At 50.2% G+C, this 20,332-nt stretch overlaps 1 protein-coding gene across 8 annotated transcripts in view; it reads right to left on the bottom strand.

Moving 5' to 3' along the window:
• The window catches only part of Arhgap22 (Rho GTPase activating protein 22), a 170,180-nt gene that overhangs the window by 50,223 nt on the left and 99,625 nt on the right, over positions 1 to 20,332 (bottom strand). Inside the window, exon 1 of one of the 8 annotated variants that reach the window (XM_015995636.3) lies at positions 13,609 to 13,868. The exons of 6 other annotated variants lie outside the window; for them this stretch is intronic. In XM_015995636.3, the coding sequence (XP_015851122.1) occupies positions 13,609 to 13,660 (52 nt within the window). In that variant the 5' untranslated portion in view covers positions 13,661 to 13,868. Of the gene's footprint in view, positions 1 to 13,608; positions 13,869 to 20,332 lie in introns of those variants that run through there. One more of the 8 variants, XM_015995635.3, reaches the window with a different exon arrangement.

Raw genomic sequence — 20,332 nt, 5'->3', positions numbered from 1 at the left:
ACTGAAGGAAACTGCCTACGCTGTTCCAACAATAGACCTATCTGACACAGTCCAGTGATGAGCCTTCAGCAAGGCTCACAGGACTGAGAGCAAAACTCCATCCTTCCGGTCCTCCATTCCTCCTCAGGCCCAGCCACAGGCCTTGGGAAATGTCCCCAAGGCTTTCTATCATCTTAGCCATCCTCAGTTTGAGGACCATGAATAGCGGGGCCACCCAGTTACCACCTGTCCCTCTGTGAACAGATATCACAGCAACACCGTATTATCCAGAAGTGGCTTCCCCCAACTATATTCATCTGCTGTTGGGGACAGAGGAGCAGTGAATGGGAGGGGAAAAAAACAAAACAAAACAAACCAGGCAATGTGCCAGTCCAGGGAGCTCCAGGGTGCACTTCCTCTCATGTCACAAACTCTCCTGATGGGCCAGCTTTACTAGCTCCCTGGAACACGCTGGATTAGACCAGATCATTAGAAACGACCGAGTGTGCTTGGGAAGCAACATGAGGACTCAAGTTCGGATCCCCAGAACCCACATAAGAGCTGGATGAGCATGGTGAACCCCTACAAGCCCAAGACTTGGAAGGCAGAGGCCTGAGATCCCCAGGGTAAGCTGGCTAGCTACACTAGCCAGGGTTAGAGCACACACACACACACAGTCACCAAGGGAAGAAAGAAGGGCCCAGAACTCAGAAAGGTACACCACTGTACACCACTACCAACAGACACCTACTGTTCTGAGAGTGCAGAGTACTGAGTCTCCCTCCCCAAAGGCCTTGATGTGCCCGGTCTTCTCTCACAGTGGCCACTAGGAGTGGCCTTCTGCATATCCTCATTCAGGACAGTCACCTCGTCACCTCGTGGGTCTGGCTGTCCTAAAGACACCAAGATGACATGTGGTCCAGCTGAGGGCGGGGCCTCAAGTGAGGTGAGAGAAGATGGAAGGATGTACAGACTTTACCAGTCACTTAAGGCTAGGACAGGCCAGGGACAGGCCCTCCACCTAGACACAGTCATCACAAGGCTCATGGCATCCCCATGGCTGCCCTGAACCGGCATCAGGGAGCCCACCATTAGTGACGGGGACATGGCAGCAGAGACATGTGGCATGTAAGCAGTGTGGACCTGCCTGTTTTAAAGGGTGCCTGCTTCCCAGGGCCACCTGCTCTCTAGGTGGGGGTGAGAGGCAAAGGGTAGGACTCCTGTTCACGTGGATGTGGGCTTTCTTTGTTGAGAATCCCCAAATCATCTTGTTGTCTAACTCTGGCTGCTCCTGTCCCATCAGAGAGCACTGTCAGGCAGGCTGTCTCCCCAGGTGGCCCTGTGTGTGTCAACACCCCACCACTAGCCAGGGAGGGCCCCTGGGCTTCCTGACTAGCCATTACTGGGGGATGAGTTGGGCCCGCCAAAGACAAGAGCACTCAAGAACTCCGCGGTGGTCTTGGCTGGCATGGCTACCTTTGAGTCACGTTTGCTGAACCTTTTCTGCCAGAGAGAGGCTCGCTTGCCACCCTGCATATACTGCAGGTTCTTTTCCTCTGGGGACCTAAACCAGCTCCTTCAGGACTGGTTTTCTGTACAACTCGGTGTCCCCCTGGAAGGGACAAAAACATCCAGTAACCTTCCGCACGGGTGGACACATGGCCTGGGGCTCCAGCCTTAATGTGTCTAGCAGGGTCTTACAGGAGTGTGGAAGGCCCCACTAGGCAGCTGGAAAAGGACAGACTTGGAGTCTGAGTCATGTGGGAGTGTCCAGCACATGGTCCATTTACATAGAAAGGCTCTACCCACGAACTCCGCTCAGCTTGTGTCAGCCCAAGATCCACCAGTAGTGTGCCTGGCAATGGTGGGCACCTGTTTGTGAGTTCCTAATGGGGAAGTCTCGTCACTGCCCATAATAAGCACAAGTATTCCGGAAAATGCTGGTGGGGATACTAACTGCCTGTCCAATGATGAAACTGAGCACCGGCAATCATGAGGAGCCAGGAACCGGGGCAGGACCTTTGAGGCTGGATGCTAAAGGCTTTGAACTCCTGAGTCCCTGTAACTTGTACTGGCTGCATGTTAGGCCTGACATCAGTCAGGGCTGAGTATGAGGACATGGATAAAGTGTCTTCTGAGAACACCAAGGGAAGCTAGTGTTCCTCCTAGAGGGAGCTACATGCCACCCCGTGGCTCCCTCAGCCATGGGTTTTGCCCAGGACACACTCCAGGCCAGGCTCCCTCAGTGGACCCTAGGGCCTGGCCTCAGAGCACCCAGGATGGGGGGTGTGCGCCCTGGTGGAGGTCCTGATGGATGCCGGCACAGGGGCGCTTTGTCCCGGCCTCCACTGTTCATACAGGGCAGACGCTCTGTGAATGGCACTGTTGTGGTATTTTAAGAAGATTCTACAAATAGCGCTCCCTCAGAATGGGCTTCAGAGCCCAGCTCATGAATGCCCCCCACCAGGGCAGCCGCCGGGAGCTTCAGTCGGACAATAGGGCCTCACAGGGAGTAGGCGGATGCCGGGTGACCCCAGCCACACTGCCCAGTCCCCCCAGTGGCTGCCCAGGAGTTTATTGGGAGGTGTGGCTCCCTGTCTGGGTGACATCCCTTCAGCACCACCTCTCCGGATCTCTAGGGATTTCCAGGCTCGGAAGCTGTCCTGTGGGTCAAGGGGGAGGGGTGCTGGAGGGAAGAGTGTCTGGAGATTTCCTCAGACACCGCTTTATTAGGTAGCCAGAGAAACCTCAAAGACCCACTGTCCGGGCAGACAAGGGCTATTAAACTGCCATCTTTGCAGAAGTTTGTTCTGGAGCTTTGGAGGGAGAGCAATGACCTGGATGCTAGAGGCCGGCAGAGGGAGGAAGAGAGGGTCACAGGTTGCATTCCTGAGGTTATCTGCAAGGCTGGGGGTTCAGTTAGTCACCTCCGGGAACCTCGGGAGTCTGGTCCCTCCACAGAGCCCTGCACAGCACTGGGAGGCTGAGGAAGGAGGTTCAGTGTGCGCTGAGGCACAGCCAGCACTCGGCAGATGGAGCCTCTCCCCTTCCCAGGTGAGACCATTCATCTCCCGTGGTTGAAGCATGCCCCGAACATGCCTGAACTGCTGAGAACCGGCAGGCATCACGGGAATTCCTCGTGACACCATTGAGTTCACACACCTCGGGCTGTGGAGGTCCAGTGGGCAGGACACTGGGAGCTTGCAAGGGATGGTAAGGGCAGGCTTGGCCAGAGGCAAAGTGGAGACAGGGGCTAAGTCCTGCTTTGTCCTTTCAGATTTAGACAGAAGTCTGAAATAGGAACCACTCTCAAGGGGATGGAGAGATGACTTGGCGGTTAAAAGCCCTTGTTGCTCTTGCCTGGGTTCAATTCTCCTCTGCCCTCCCCAGGCACAAAGCACACATATGGTGCACATACATACATACATACATACATACATACATACAGGCAAAACACCCAGACACATAAAATAATAAAATAGACAATTTTCTAAGTTTAATCATTTAAAAAAAATCACTTAAGGAGGTGTCCTGACAGTCACCACCCCAACTGCAAAGTATTCGAGGCCGGCCGGCCAAGGGTCAGGCACCACCTACTCTGAACCTATAGAAGTTCCACATTGGAGAGGCCACTGTGACATCACTGATGATAATCAAGGCTATCAAAGTCATACACAACATGATGGAGCCCCTGACTAAAGGCACCGTATCCGCGCAGCCCTGGTATGACACTGAGCTGAACCCCTTGCACACCGTTGGTGCTGTGGTTCCCAGTGTTCACTGGATCACTGAGGGCCAGAAGCATAGCAGCCCATATATTCCCGACCAGCCGTCAGCCTGAGCAGACTGGGGACCGGCTGCACCCGACATGGCACAGGGGACCATCCAAAGACAGACCCTGCAGGCCACAGACGGGCAGAGAGGAACCTGACTGCTGGAGACGCGAGGGAGAAGTGGATGGTCTCTGCGTGACCTTCAGTTCCTTCCAAACCGGATACCACCAGGGACACCCCAACCCAAACCCTGGTGTTTCAGGTTTCATTAGTAAAGGGCACATGATGCTCTTCTTGCCCATGCTCTAGACCTCACCACTGTCTGCCAAAGCTTCAGTGACAGGTACACAGTGAGGAGACAGGCAGCTGGACGGGAGGGAGCCCCACATTTGGCGGGTCACTGGTGGGAAGCTGCACCTACTTCCTCATCTCTAAAAGGAAATTAATAACAGAGTTCAGGGGTTCGCAGGGAGTGAATCAATTCCTGCATCTGAAGTGGCTAGGTCAGAGCCTGGCACACAGTGCTGTCTGTGTTACGAATGCTATCTTATAAGTCAAGGTATGTTAGGTAAGACTCATTTCCATTACTGGGCATTTTCAAGGCACCAGCACCACAATGTATGCTGATGCTCATTTGGATCTTAGCGAACTTGGTGAGACTTCTGGGACCTCTGCTTACAAAAGCTCTCCTTCTTTGGCTCAGAGAGTTCTGCCCGGCCCACGGCTCCCTGCATGATCCTCCAGTGTTTCCCTACCTCCTTAGGCCCAAGCCCTTGGGTTCTTACACCACTGACACCTGCAAGCAAAGCTTAAGTAAGAGGGACCAGGCCCTGCCCAGAGGAGACGAGGACTTGCTCACATACCTTGGTAGGAATTAGCTTCTTGAAAAGTCCCGTCCCCAAAGCACTGTCATAATCTGACCTGCTCTGAGTTCCCTAAAAATCCCCTTGACAGACCATTGCCATCATCTAACCTGACTACTGGTTTCTCTACTTTCAGGGCGTTTGTTAAGAAGAATCAGAAGCACCCGGCGGTGGTGGTGCCACAAACCTTTAATCGCAGCACTCAGGAGGCAGAGGCAGGTGGATCTCTCTACAGAGCAAGTTCCAGGCCAGACAGGACTACACAGAGAAACCCTGTCTCAAAAAATGAAGAGGAGGAGGAGGGAGGAGGAAGGAGGAGGAGGGAGGAAGGAGGAGGAGGTGAAGCAATTCTTTCACATTACAGCTGTGATACAAATCAGAGCAAACACTTAACCAAAGCTGAAAAGGAAGTTTTACGTTTTTTAAGTTTTAAGATCATCCAGGAAAAAGAAATATCCTCGGGGAACTCTGCATGTTCCTGGAGCTCTAGAAGACCATGTGTGTGTCCTTGCACAGGAAAGCCCCAGGAGGACATCGCTGTCACATCTGACTTTGAGTCTCTTCCCAAGCAAGAAGCGGAGACTAAGGCAGAGTCACAAACTACTGAGAAATGCTTCTCACCTGGTAAAGGCTCAGGTGAGCGGTCTGAATATGGACAACCTCAAAAGATGCAAAGAAAGCGAACTCACACGCGGTCCTTAAGGAAGTTAACTGCTGTCTTTCACCGGAAACTAGTAAAACCTGGAAGAAGTGGGATTATTTTCCAAAACACAGAAGCCAGGAAGCAATCAACCAAAAATTCTGTATCCAGCAAAACCATTCATGAAACGTGAGGGAGAAATGAAGGCCGACCCAGATGGACAAGGACTCCAAGTTCTCTCAGCAGAGCTGTCCTTTATGAAATACTAATTTGAGACCTTTGTGAAATAAGAAGACATTAGATGTTCACTCAACCCACATAAAGAAATAAAGAACACCTATATAACTAGATGTAAAAGACAGCTTAAATGTATTTTTGTCTAAATCATAACTACACAAAGCATTGATTACAAAACTGTGGTAATTACAAAGACGTAATTAATACCACAATAAAGACACAGAGGACAGGAAGGGAGCAGAGATACACGGTGACAAAGAGTTTATGCCACTGAAGACAGTATTAATCAGAACTTTGAGATAACTAACGTAAAATGCTAGAAACATCACACTAGAAAGCGTCTGTTTAACAAAGAAAAAACCCAGTAACGTATAAATAGGATAAAACCACCACCACCACCAAAACAAGTAAGGGGTACAGAAAACAAATAGTATTTTTTATAAGAAATATAATAAATAAATAAATAAAAATTTAAAAATAAATAAATAAAAATAAAACAAAACAACTTACATACGAGACCTTATCGGGGCTGGTAGTGGTTGCTTATATATTCAGGATTGCCATGAGTTCAAGGTCAACCTAGACTACACAATCCCAAGTCAGCCTAGGCTACAGCATGGGAATCCTGTTCTCCAAAAACAAACAAGCAAAATAACAAAGCTACCATAGTAGCAATTACATTCACTGTAAACAATGTAAAGATTGACTACTTAAACAAAAAAGCAAAGATAAGTGAATAGATCTTTTCACAAAATAAAAGAACATCAGAAAAAGCATCAGATCATCTCCTATACTACATGAAGAAATGAAGAACACTTATAGAATTAGGAATATAAGTCAGCAAATGTGTACTTAGCTCAGTCACCCAGAGGAATCAACTGGACCAAACACATCTATAGAATGCACCACCCAGCAATGGCAGACTACACATTCCTCTCAAGTCAACATAGGATAGACTCCGGAATACATAATAGACTAATTTATAAGCAAGCCTTAGACATTATGAAGAAGTGACTAAAAATATAAAGGTATGTTTACTGATTTATCAAATTAGAAATGAATAAAAAGGAAGTCTGGGAAATAGACAATGACGTGGGACTAGATAGAATTCTGAAAAACTCAGAGAAGCCACAGACATTTTGAAAAGCTTAAGAGCTGAGTGTGATGGCATGTATCTGTGGTCCCAGCACCGAGGGGGCAGAGGCAGGAGGATTTTAACTTCCAGACTAGGATGTGTTGTGAGATTTTGTCTCAAACAAACGAAATCCAACAAAACAAAACAAAAAAATTTGGAGGAGAAAACTGATAATACAGCATACCAAAATGTATAGATTGCAGTTGTGAACCTAGAAGACACAGTCCTAAATGTCTATGTGGGAAAAGAAGATCTCAGTAACTTAATCCTGCACATGAAGACACTGGACAAGGGCAAGCCAAACTCAAGTTGAACAAATGGGATGAAATTACAATGGAAATAAGTGAGGATTAGGGACACAGTAGTGGAAACTAACACAAAGATGCTTCGTTTAAAGGATGTGGGGGGAGGGGGTTTGTTGGAGACATAGTTCCGCAGTTAAGAGCACTGGCTGCTCTTCCAGAGGACCTGGGTTCAATTCCCAGCACCCACATGGCAGCTCATAAAATAAAAATAAATTAAAAAAAATAAAATAAAAGATAGCCAGCCAGGCTTCACAGACTTTAGGTAGACGAGTCAGGACAAAGAAGACAGCTCAGGTCACTGCCGCAGGAATGAAAGTGTGGACATCACTACCGATCTTACAGAACAAAATTACCAGGCAATGATATGAACAGCTCACTGTCAATAAACTAGGTGAGTCAGATGAAACAAAAATTCCTTGACAGACAAACAGCCCGAGAGAAACAAAATGTAAACAAACCTTTAACCAATAATAAGTATTTCTGAAAAGAAAGCCATGGGACCACCTGGCTTTAATGATGAATTCTATCAAGCACATAAAGAAAAAATAGCACCAACTGTTCACAGACTTCAAAGAAATAGAAAAGAATGTATTCTCAATTCCTTCTACATAGTCAGTATTCCTGAGATACTGAACACAGAGGTATCTCAAGAAAACTTCCAGCCAATATCCCTAATCAATGCAGACTTTAAAAAGTCTCAAAAAAAAAAAAAAAAAACCACTAGAGTGTGGTGGCACACATTTTTAATCCCAGCACTAAAGCAGAATGCTGGGATTCAAGGCAGAGGCAGGAGGATCTCTGAGTTTGAGGCCAGTCCTGTCTACAAAATGAGTTACAAGACAGCCAAGGCCACACAGAAACCTTGACTCAAAATAACAAAAACAAACAAAAAAAATCTCAAAAAAAAAAAAGAAAAAACCAGCCAGGCGGTGGTGGCGCACGCCTTTAGTCCCAGCACTCCAGAGGCAGAGCCAGGCAGATCCATGTAAGTTCGAGGCCAGCCTGGGCTACCAAGTGAGTTCCAGGAAAGGTGCAAAGCTACACAGAGAACCCCTGTCTGGAAAAACCAAAAAAAGAAAAGAAAAGAAAAAAAACATAAACTATCAAAATACAATCTAAATCATCCGATGAACAGATAAACATTCATACTAAGGAATGTTATTTTGCTATAAAAAGGAATGAAGGAACTACATAAAACCAAAGTTCACAGGTGGCAGGAAAGTGGTTTAGCGATCGCCTGGGGACGTCAGAGGAGGGTGACAGGGTGAGGGATAGCTGTCTCAAGAACTAAGAGTGGCTGTCGATGGGCATGAAGTTTGTTCTGGGAGTACCGAAAATGTTTAAATTATGGTTACGGCCAGGCGATGCTGTGACCTCGCTGTAACTGTTGAGTTGTGGTGTACTTTAATGGACAGGTTCTATGGGATGGGAAAATAAAGGTGTTCAAGAGTTTAGTGAAGGAGTATATGGTGGAAGATCCCAACAAAATACATAAACTCCGGTGGATGGAGTTAGGGGTGCTATGGAGATTTATTTTGTGGGACTGAATCATTTGAAAGTTCCCTAGATTCCCAGAGGTGGCTCTCCTATCCTCGCAAGGATCCACAAACTACCAGGATGAGAAAGTGTATTTACAGGTAGTTCAGGACTCTGAAGGCATCTGGGAGGCTCTCAGTCCTAAAGGAGCATCAGGCCTCTCTAAGAAGGTTGACTCTTTTCTCGGACAAGAACCTCCACCCCTCACTAAGGCGAAGGCCTGCAGAGCTGACCCAACAGTGTGCTGGTTAAGTAGACCTGCCTTTAAGCATGGTCCTAGGAGGGCCACTGACCCAACCAATATCTTAGCACCCCCATTCTAGCCAGACTGCTGCCAGCTCCGTGTGAGGGCAAACGGCAGGTCTGAGATCAAGCTGCCATGGGCCTGGGAGGTCATCAGAGGCTGCTTATTTCTCTTTCTAGATGCACGCACTGAGGTTCTGAGTTGTAACCAGAAAAGGGAAGAGCTGAGAAAAATCACTGGGCTTTCTGGAGCCACTCGAGATGGTGCGCATGTCCAAAATGTAGCTGGCAATGAAGGGCTCGGGAAGGGAGGGCTAGCCTGGCTAGGAAATGGAACTAAAGCTCTGCCCGAGGCCAGTTCCTGTTTTAAGAAACCCACAAGGCTGCTGCCTGGGACACTTGAATGGGGAAGAGGTGACTGACAGAGGACACTTCTCAGAAACACAGTGGGACCTGCACAAACCCTGAGCCACAGGCGGGATGTTTGTGGGGCCTTGCCCTCTACACAGTCACGGGGTGCTGACCTCCTGGCCATCATTCCCAGGCCCTGCTCCACCCACATCCTGTTCCACCGCCTCTGGAGCCGAGTTGAACACCAGCTGCCCCAGCCACTGGCCTCAGATGCCCATCCCTAGAGCTCACTGTTGGCAACGTGGGCTAGACTCTTCCAAACAATCTACCACTGGGGGTTTGTTGTTGGGTGGCCAGACTCACACGGGGCCCTACCAGTGGGGAGCCAAAACGTCACCCTGCCTGTCTACATTCTGCTTTCCAGTGTTGACAAAACACATAGGTACAGCGTCTTGACAGAGGTGACAAGAGGTGACCACTAGGGGCAGCCAATCAGACCAGCTCCACCCCTGAAGAATGAAGTGAAGGGGCCCTGCAGGCCACCTGCTGGGCTCGATCACTCTCTGCCTGGCTGAAGGCATACACAGCAGGGCATAGGACCAGAGAGATTCAGGCCATGTGGTGGGCCAGGCTGGCCAGGCACTGGAGAGACATGTCACCAGACGAAGGAGCCAAGCCTTTTCCGTATACAAAGACGGCAAGGCAGGTCTGGGGAGGGACACGTGTGACTGCGTTTGTAAATGAGACAGTGCTTGGGCAGCAGACTAGAAGAGGCCTGGGATGGCCAGCCTGGAAGCCCGTGCAGCTGACAAGAAGGAAGGTGGTCTGGGGAGCTGGACCGTGGCGCACCCAGCCTTCCACTGTCGGAGGGGGTAGGAAAGGCTCCAGCCGAGAGCTGAGCAGGGGCTGCACCTGCTGGTTGAGACGGACGCTGCAGAGGAGAGTTGGAGGCTGTGGGTCTGCATCCGCTCGGTCCTCAGGGTCCTGGAGAGACAGAACTCAGAAAGTAGGGGAAGCCACAGCGAACGGAGTGAAACGGGACCAAAGGGACAGTCACACAGACACAGATGAAAGGCTAGAAGGGTGCAAGAGGGAGGACAGAAGGGCCTGGGGTCCTCAGGCGCTTGGAGCGCCAGAATAGCTCACTGGTCCAGCAAGGGTGGATGGAGGCTGCCATTGGCTGGCTGAACTCAGGGCAGCGGTGGTGTGGGGGTCAGGTGGGAGTAGAAGGAGGCAGGCAGGATGGAAAGGCCCTGGGTGTCAGGACGGAAGACAGAATGATGGGGAGGTCCCAGGGGGCACAAAGTGGACACATGACTGACTGGAGTGGTGGTGGGCTGACTATACTTTCTGATGAGGGACTTAGGCTTCTAAGGACAGAGGGAGGCGTGAGGAGAAGGAAGTGAGGGTTTCTGGAAGCGAGAAGAGCTTCTGACCAGTGGAAAGAGTGAGAAGCCAAAAGCCCCAGAGGGGGCAGGACATGAAGCAGAGGCAGGGTCGTAGCATCTGGGTCTCAGGGCCCTGCCCTCTGCTCTCTTGTTGCTTCCCAGCCTAGATTCAATTCCAACTTAATGCCAGGCTCAGGGGCATCTCCTTCTTCCAGCCCTCGGTCCTGGACAACCACACGATACTGAGGAACTGGATAAATATGCCCCATAGCCCTAGACACACGCATCTAGAAACACTCTTGGAACGACGTCAGACTGGTACCTCTGCTTGGACACACATGGCCTCTGCAGAACAGACCTGTTCTCATTTCTCTGGGAGTACCTGGGGCCCGGTCCTGCCTCTGCAGCAACCAGCCACACAGAGGACACCACCGCTGCCCTGAGTTCAGCCAGCCGATGGCCTCTGGACAAACTCCAGCACTGGGTTTTAAAGCCCCACGGATGCCGCTGCTAAACCAGTCTCGGGCACTAGGGGAAGTTTTGAGGCTCTCTTTGCCAGATTCCATTCAGATTATTGGAATTTTTCTACTTCTTCAAATACACTTTCATACACAAACAATAAGCTAAAACGTTCTGTTGTAAAAATTTAGCTTCAGGAACATCCAGGAATGAAGTCAGCAAGATCAGCAGCTGCTTCAGCTGTTGGTCCAGTGAAATATCAGTAACTAAAGGGCCTGTCTGAGCGAAATGAATTTGTTCGTGTGCGTGCGCGCGTGCGTGCATCTCTCTCTCTCTCTCTCTCTCTCTCTCTCTCTCTGTGTGTGTGTGTGTGTGTGTGTGTGTGTGTGTGTGTGTGTGTGGTGAGACAGGTTTCACTGTGTCGTCCAGACTGGCCTTGAATCTACAAATAATTCTCCTGCCTCAGCTTCCCAAGTTCTAAGATCACAGGCCTCATGCCTGGTTTCTTCCTTTTTGTAATCTGTTCTAAAAACCAAATACACATCCACTTCAAGTTGAGAGTCTGAGTCTTCTCAGGTAACTAGCAAGCACACACAGCCTTGGAAACCAACTTGCTGAGTTACTGCTATGGCAACTGAGCTTAATATCTAAAGCAGAGATCCTTAAAGTGTATCCAGCGGTATGTGCACCAGGAGGTTCTGTGCAAAGCAGTTTCCCTGGACACAAGCCGAGAGGCCACAGTTCACCCAACACACCGCTGCACAAATGTGCCAAAGGCCCTGAGAGGGCCCGCCAGAAGAGACCTTCCAAACTTTGATAAATGGTGATGTGATCCCTCAGGTTATTTGACCACAGAACAGTCCACTTCTTTCATTGATTGCAGAATTCATTGCAACTAATGAGCCAATCTGCCCACCACCTACCCACCCAGTCCTGGCCACATACGTTCAAATGTGTTAAATGTATCAAGACCATATAAAAACATTTGGAGATTTTTACATTAAGAGGCCAAGTAACGATCTGCCTTTCTTGGGCCGAGGACTCTAGCTGCATGGGTTTCCTCCTCCTGTGGGGACTGGCTGCAGCCCACTCTGGCATCACCGGGCTTCCCTCCAATCCTAAACTTAACCAGCCCTGCTATTTCCATGGGCTGCAGAACCTTTGTGAAGGCATTCCACACTAGGTTCCTGTCAGAGGCAAGCAGGAGAACATTGCCAGGCCAGACAAGCAGGAGAACATTGCCAGGCCAGGCTGCCCCTCACTTGGATGGGCATAGCCAAGCGTGGGGGGAGTGTCTTCTGCTCTAGATAAGTCGAGCAGCAGGAGATGCCCCGGGGTTCCTTCTAGGGTGCTTACTGAACACATGCTAGCCCTAAGCAAGTCTTTGCAGATCTACCCGTGTCCCCAGACAGATTCACACAAGCCTTGTTTACAGAGGAGGGCTCAGAAAAGACCAAAGCGACCTACCTAGGCCCCGCCCCCACAGAAGTCCTTGCCTTTGGACTCTGACCTGCCCGCAGAAAGCAGCTACAAGCCCCTCCCCCGGAATCCCATTGTTGCCTTGGCTGAATTGGCTCTCTGCCCGGGCCCCCAAGCATGAAGCCCCACAAGCAGCATTCTTTCATTTTTCTTTTAAAAATCAAAAGCTAAGAAGACAGATGCAGTGGAACAGCCATAACACAGTCCAGTCCAGGATGGTATCAATTTGGTTCAGGCTGCCGGTCTGGATGCTTGGTCCCGTCTAAACTCCCACGGTCAGGTCTGTTTAGTCATGCTGTGGGCCACCTCAAACCCTTCCTGGAAGAAACCTGGACTTCTGTGGAATAAGGATCACCTGAGCAAGGGTCCTTCACGCTGTTTGACAGGTCCATGCATTTCCTTTCTCTGGGTCTAGAATATGCTCTGCAGACCAACAGGACTTTTTGCTTGTTCTGAGAACGACTTAAAGCCTTACTTCCTGAGCTCGGAGGATCACTTAAGTCACTTAGGGACACTCCTGAAACACTCAGCTCTCAGGTCCTTGGACGATTTCAATAGGCAGGGCGGATGAGTGTTAGGGTCAGGCAAGTTTGGGAAGTGAAGTAGAGAGCTGTACCCCGTGTCCAGAAAGGCTCCTTTTGGCAAGGAAAGGGTTAAGTCAGACGGCCACGGCCACTGCCTAGGGAGGCCGGACCTCGGGCAGCCGCCGCCACCGCTGTCCCAAGCGTTCAGCTTTGGGCCCTCTCCAAGCCGGCTGCATTCCAGAAGCAGCTCTGCTCGCAGGTTCCGCTGCGACTTTGGAAAACTCTTGAGTCAGGCCCACTTAGTCCAAGTCTGTGACAGAGGCGGGTGAGAATGAATGGCCCAGCCCCCTCCGGGCGGTTAAGCCGCAGAGGCGTCGCGGGCGCTGGCCTGGCTGGCGGTGTCGGGGACCCGCCGGCTACTGCCGCGCTCCTCGGTATCCCCGCGGCCTGATACAGCAGTGGACTTGACGGACCTGACCCCCAGCCCACCGACCGCCCGGATCCCCACGCTGCGTTGCTCCGCGCGTATCCCTGCCTCCCTCCGAGTGTCCCGGAGTTACGGGAGGCCCTGACTAGAGTTAAGAGTCTGGAAACCCCGGCAAAGCGGGGCAGGTGCGGGCGGCCACAGACACTGGGGACCCCGGCGGGGGTTATGCCCGCGGCTGCAGCGCGGCGCACGTGCGCTCCGGCAGTTACCTTTGGGCGCTCGCAGGTGTCCTCTCCAGTCCTTGCAGCAGCACAGCCCCATGGCACCACCGCTTCCCCGCCGCTCGCCTCCGCTCCCCGCCCCGGCCGGCACCCCGGGAGCTGGCGTGCACTAGCCGGCAGGGCGTGGGGAGCACACGAGACCTCGGCTCTCTCCCTGGTCCTCACGAACGCGCAGATCACGCCGCGCGCCGCTTTTATGCGCTGCCCGGGCGGCGCCCTCCCCACGGCCCGTTACTCTCCCTGGGCACGGAGCAGCGCGCAGCCAGCGGCCGCCAGGGGGCGCTGCGCCAATCACGGCACTCTTCCCCCCTCTGCCTCCGAGCCCACCGAGGGCCGCGCGACCTCCGAAGCCAGACCGCCGCGCTCATGAGGAAGCAAAGGTGTCCTCCCCGGCAAGGGCGGCTCCTCCCCCTCCTCCAGCATCCTTTTAACAGTCACCTCAACTTTCCGCAAGACTGGGAGGGGGCGTGGTCCAAAGCCACTTGGCTCTCTTTTTCTCAATTCACCTGAACTTGGGGGCAGCAGCCGGGAAATGTTTGCACAGACTCCCCTCAGATCTGGCTGAGCCACCTATAACCCCTGTGACTGGGTAGACTGCTTATCCCTCTGGGACTGTTTCGCTGTCTGAAAGATCACTTGGCTCAATGTAATTGCTAGCCCCCCACACCACCCACACTCACCTGCATAGGGAGGGAATAATGGAAACTGCTTCACTGGGTCGCCATAAGGATTAAATATCAATAGAAGTGATGTATCACACAGTCAGGACATTGCTAATTGGGTTAGCCGCCCTGGCCCATCAGCATCAAGGACTTGGGCAGAAGGGTGTTTTTACCACGGAGATGGGGAGAAAGTAATCACTAGCTAGAAGGTGGCATGGGTCTCGCTTATCAAAATTAAGAGTACTGGGCTGATGAGATGGCTTGGCTGGTTATGGTGCTTGTCCACCAAGCCCGAAGACCTGCGTTCAGTCTCAGGATTCACATTGCAGAGAACCAATTCACGAAAGTTGCCCTCGGGCGGGGAGAGAATAAATGTAAATCTTCTCTTTCTCTTAAGTACGCCAATACCTGCCAGGTAGGGTAGCTCAAACCTTTAATCCCAGCATTTGGAAGACAGAGGCAGGCAAATATCTGTGAGTTCGAGGCTAGCCTGGTCTACAGAGTGAGTTGCAGGACTACACAGAGAAACCCTGTCTCAAAAAACCATGGGATCCAGGACCTCCACTCCCCAGGATGTACTCCACAAGAATTCTTGTCCACGTGGCTAGGAAAACTATATAGGGAGTATTCATTGCAGCCCTGCTGGCAACTGCCGAGCCCTGGAGCCAGCAAAATGTTTCTCAGTAAAAGAATTTTCTGATAAGTGGTGATGAAGTGGAGTGTGGTAGTTAGGATGGACCTGCTGGGATGTAGGCACCTGATAGCTGTCCTGTGAAACAATCTCAGGCTCTGTACTAGGCACCTGGGAAGAAGAAAACCAGGAGTGCTTCCTTTGGGGTAAAAAAGGTAAAAAGGGGCAAAGTGGATGGATGTCAAGAGTTTTCTCACAGTGGCCTTGTTTCCTACCAGGAAGGAACAATCCCGTGCTGTGGAACACTCAAGAGAGAGAAATCATAGTCTCTCGTGTATTTGTTTGGCACAGGTCGGAATTCATTGCTTTCTTTTGCATGGGGCTGGGGATGGAACCCAGAGCTCAAAAGCCCATCCCCCACCCCCGCCTTCCCATCCCCCACCCTGCCGAGAGTTCTCAGTAGTTTCCTCTTCCAATCCCTAGCATCTGCCCCCGCCTGGCTCTGATGCAGGGCTGTGGCCTTAGGCTAGACTAGGACCTCTCCTTTCATCTCCAGGCACAGAGGTGGTCTGGGAAGGCTGTGTGGTAGAGTGAGCTGGGAAAGCAGAGCTGCCCACTGTGAGCAGAAGAGGTAAGGGGACAGGGGAGGATTACCGACTGAGGCAAGCCAGGAAAAGGTTTTCCCAAGTCTTCATTCAAAAGGGAGATTAACAGCAGCAGGCAGATCTCCCAGCCCCCCTCTCCCTATGACTCCCTAGAAAGTCCGGGGTGGGGCTTTGGGAGAGACAGGGTGTCCAGCAGCAGATTCAGAAAGAATGTTTTCACTCAGGACATGGAGGCAAGCTTACAAAGACAGTAACAGAGAACAGCCAGCCCTGACTTCTGGTTGCTGCCAAGTCACTTTAGACAGTGTTAGCACCAGGCAAGATCACTTCGTCACAGACGGCTTAATGAGGCCCTAGGAATTCCAGGCTGGAGCTCCCCGCTTTCAGGGAGAGCATCCGCCCGCCGGCGGTGCGGGTGGGGGTGGGGGGAGCTGTCCAATGGCCAAGTCCTACATTTGGGAAGCAAGATTTAAAAGAAAACATTACAGTGGCCATTGTAGGTTGCTTGTTTATCCTCAGAGGAAGTAGCAAAGTCGCATCTTTCAAATGAGCCTATGACTGAGGGTCAACGTCCCCACTGAACCGTTCAAATGTATTTTGGGATACTGGACTTTTCAAAGTGTTTTTAAATACTAGCTCCTAAGCAGTTGAGCAGACAAATGGAAGGCGGGAGTGTCTATCATTTCTGCCTTTGGTTTCACACCCCTAATTCCTGGGTATATATTGTGGTTTTTATAATTTTCCTGTTGTGTGTCTTCCTCAAGGGGAAAGGAAAATATCATTCCCTATGTACTTCCCACCATGTGCCATGCAATTCACAGATGTTTTTATCTGTTAGCCACAGAACAAGCCCACTAGGAACCTGCTATAATAGTCAATTTACAGAAGAAAAAAAACCACAAAGTTTGAGGAGGTGAGGAGACTTGCCTATAGCCAGCAAATTGAGAAGGGAGTAACCAGATAAGCGAGTGGATGGATAGACGTGTGGATAGGTTGGTGGAGGGAGATAAATGGATGGATAGGCAGATGGATGTATGGATTGGTGGGTGGGTGGATGGGTAAATTAATTGATGGATAGGCAGATGGACATGTAGAGAGGTGGATTAATGGAGAGATGGCTTTATGGATAGATGAGAAGGTAAGTGAGTAGATGGTTGGATGGATATGTGTGGATTGGTGAACGGATGGATGGATGGATGGATGGATGGATGGATGGATGGATGGAAAGCTAGATGAATGAATGGACAGATAGATTAACAGGTGGATGAATGGCTATGTGGATATGAATGGAAATGAACAGATAGATGTGAGTTGGTCAATGGTTAGTTACAAGAGATGGATGGATGGATGGATGGATGGATGGATGGATGGATGGATGGATGGATGGATGGGTGGATGGATGGGTGGATGGATGGATGGGTGGATGGATGGGTGGGTGGATGGATGGACAGATGGATGGATGGGTGGATGGATGGATAGATGGATGGTATTTCCCAAGTTTGGCCCAGGGTCTTGGGCTACAACTGAAAAAAAAAAAAAAACATACCAAGTGTGGAATTTGGTTAAAAAATATAGTTTCCTAAACATAGCTCTGTGTCCCAAATTGATCATGATCCCAAACTCTCTGGAAATGAGTAAGCATCAGGACCGTTCAAGCCTGTGATGCTCCACTCTAGGTGGGGGTGAGGGCAGGGTGGGCCCCTGTACCCACCACAGGGCACAGGCAGCTCCTCTAGGACTGTGGACTCCGGGAAAAGGCAGGATGACAGGAGAGGAAGGCCGCGTCCTGTGAGCAGGAGTTGCCCTATCTGCCCAGTGCACCTCTCACTGCCACGTTCTACTTTCTGGAAGAACCCAGATGCAGCAGTGAGCATGCACAGCTGTTTCTACGATGGCTGCAGCTGCCAGGTTTTCAGTCTCGAGCCCCTGGTTCAAGACCTAAATCAGGCCGCACCCTGCTTAAAGCACAGTGGTCCTGGTGGCCAGTTCTGGGAAGCCATCCCCAGTGAGGCAAAGAACTGTGCCGAAACCATCACAATGCAAGGAGCCCAGCCTAGCTTTGGACAGGCCCCGTGGAGAAGTGAGTCAGAACAACCCACATGCCTGAGAGGGAGGCCACCTGGATGTGTAGCCTCCAGTGATGCTGGAGAGAGCGGGAAGTGCTGTCCTGGGACGCATGCTCACACTACAGAACAGTGAGGCCGCAGAGACACCAGCGAGCTGGCGCAGTCTGTCACACAGTAGCACCTAATGGAAACAAGGCTATAAACACCATGTTCAAGACTGAGCCACTGCCTTGCCCTGACCGTGGGCCAGCATGAAGTCATAGGTGCTTATGATCATAGAATTCAGAGCAATGTTAGGCCTTTGTTCATCATTATTTCTGCTTTCAAGAGCAGGGAAAGAGGACCAGGAAGGGGAAATCATTTGTACAGGATCAGATAGCTATTCAGAGGCTGGGTTCCCATCGGGAGCTAGCCCAGTTGGTGTTCTGAAGGACTTTATGAGCCACAATTTGCAGGGAGAGGGAAGGTGCCGGGTGTTGAATTTGGTGCTCTGGGGCTATGGCACGCAGTCTGTGGTGGCGCCTTTAGACACAGTGATTTCCCAGGAGAGCTGGAGTCAGTCTGACAGGCGGGCCACATAAACTCATTGCTTTTGAGTCACGTCTGGTTCCTGTCAGCCTTGGTAGTTTCTAGAAGATGGGCCTGAGGGCGACCCCTCAGACAGCTTATTATAAATCACACCTCTGGGGGCACTGACACCCGATAGCAAGACTCTTCTGATTAGCTTTGCCTGCAGCCTGGGATGGTGACCGGTCATCACACTGGCTCTATGGTGAGGATACAGACAAACGGCCAGGTAAGGTGGGCTTGAGATCTGAAGCCACAAGCTACCACCCCACTTCCTCTTGCCTTATGCCACCCTGACCCCACCTCCTGTCCGCCCCCCATGGTTTTCCATCTGCGGTGAAAGTGTGACTTCATGGTACACATACACACCGCGTGCGTATACACACCATAGACATAGATTCTGAAGCTGGCAAGGCTGGCTAAGTGCTTGGTTGAAGGTATTGACCAGAACCTGTCTCCCCAGAGCCCCCCTATCAACAGCATGCAATTATCCTTCACTCAACCTACTGTTCAGGTCCAACCCTGTTTTCACCTAAGCATGACTACCGGGAAGGTAGGTCACCCTTACGGTCTGAAGCAAGACTCATTCAGATTTAGGCTAAAAACAAACAAAGCAAAAAGCTGTGGAGTCTATCAGGACTCGTATACCCTTTCCTTTCCCTTAAATCATAAGATTTAATTCGGATGTTTCCTCTTCCAGCTTTTAGAAGCTACAGGGATACTAAAAGTTTGCCTTTGGCAAGCATGAAGATCCTAAATAAGTCTTGGTGTTTATGTTACAGTTCCTGAGTTTGCATTTTAACTTTTATCTTCCTTTTTGCAGGTTCTAAATTTTTCTGTTATTGCTATGTTTTCACTATTTTGTTATGAATATTTTCAGTAGAAGTGGCTGCAAAGCCCTTGAAGATACAGGAACACGGTGTCTATGTACTGCGCTGTTAGTCTCCTTTTAAAGTAGTTATTTTTCTCTTCAGGCGAGGGCCTCGGTCACAACGACACAGATCAGAGCACCTAGAAGGAGGGAATTGTGGGGAGCACGGGACCTTCTGTGGTGCCCTCTCCCCCTTTCTCTCTGGAAAATGGTGATGAAATGGAAATCAGCCAGCACATCAAGTGTGGCAAGACCAAGATAAAGAGGTAGGCTGTGGGCATTGGGCACTGTGGTTCCTGCGTGAAAAGAGTGTTGGCAGGGCCTGGATCTACAACACTATTTCTGCCATCAGAGCCAAGCCCACCGAAGGACTGAAGGAGCAGGAAGACCCGTGGAAACACTACTGTTGGAAACACCCCTAGACTGTAGTACATGGGGTATTCTATGCAACCATGAAAACGTTAATTTTTAAGATTGTGTACGGCTTCCCACACCTGAAATCTCAGCATGGAGGCAGGAGAATCAGAAGTTCAAGGTCACCCTCAGCAAAACAAGTTCAAGACCAGCCTGGGATAAGGATTCAAGAGATCCTGTCCCAGAGAAACAACAGAAAATTCTATAACTAATACACAAAAACATAAGAAATATACAAATGGGGTTCCATATACCCCAATGTATATACTATGTAAGGTTTAAATCAAACTAAACTTTATTTTTTTTTCTCATATTAAGCTTACTTTTGAGACAGGGTCTCACAATGTAGCTCAAGCTTGTCTTGAATTTTTTATGTAGCCTAGGATGGCTTCTAGATTCTCCTGCCTCAGCACCCCCAAACACTAGGATTCATTCTAGTCATGCACACCCAACTCAAGTTAAATATATCTCCCAAACCTGATCAGTTCTTTATGGTTAAAAACTTTCAAAATCCTAGCTTTTAAAATGAGTGAATTATGGTTATGGGTGGGCATACTACTGAGCAATAACACCCCTGAAGACTTTCCTCCCTCTTTCTTTTTCTCTCTCCCTCCCTTCTGAACCTATGTTCTACCACTGAGCTACGCTCCAGCCCACATCACAACATCTTATCCTGACAGTAACTTAGTACCCAAATGCACTAGGACAAAGGAGTCGGTGGGCTTTCTGTAAGGAACAGACAGCAAGTGGAGTCTCCCAATGTAGCATGAAGTCAGCCAGGGACAAGGGACACATGAGAGGGGATGCCCACATTCCAATAAAACTGTACAAAGACAGGTGGCAAGCTAGGTCTGGCCTGCAGACTAGTGCTTCCCAGTGCTTTAAAAGAATTACAG

The sequence above is a fragment of the Peromyscus maniculatus genome, chromosome 9 (genome assembly GCF_049852395.1).
Source record: "Peromyscus maniculatus bairdii isolate BWxNUB_F1_BW_parent chromosome 9, HU_Pman_BW_mat_3.1, whole genome shotgun sequence".
Classification (NCBI taxonomy): Eukaryota; Metazoa; Chordata; class Mammalia; order Rodentia; family Cricetidae; genus Peromyscus; species Peromyscus maniculatus.
This window is presented reverse-complemented; position numbering and strand designations above follow the sequence as displayed.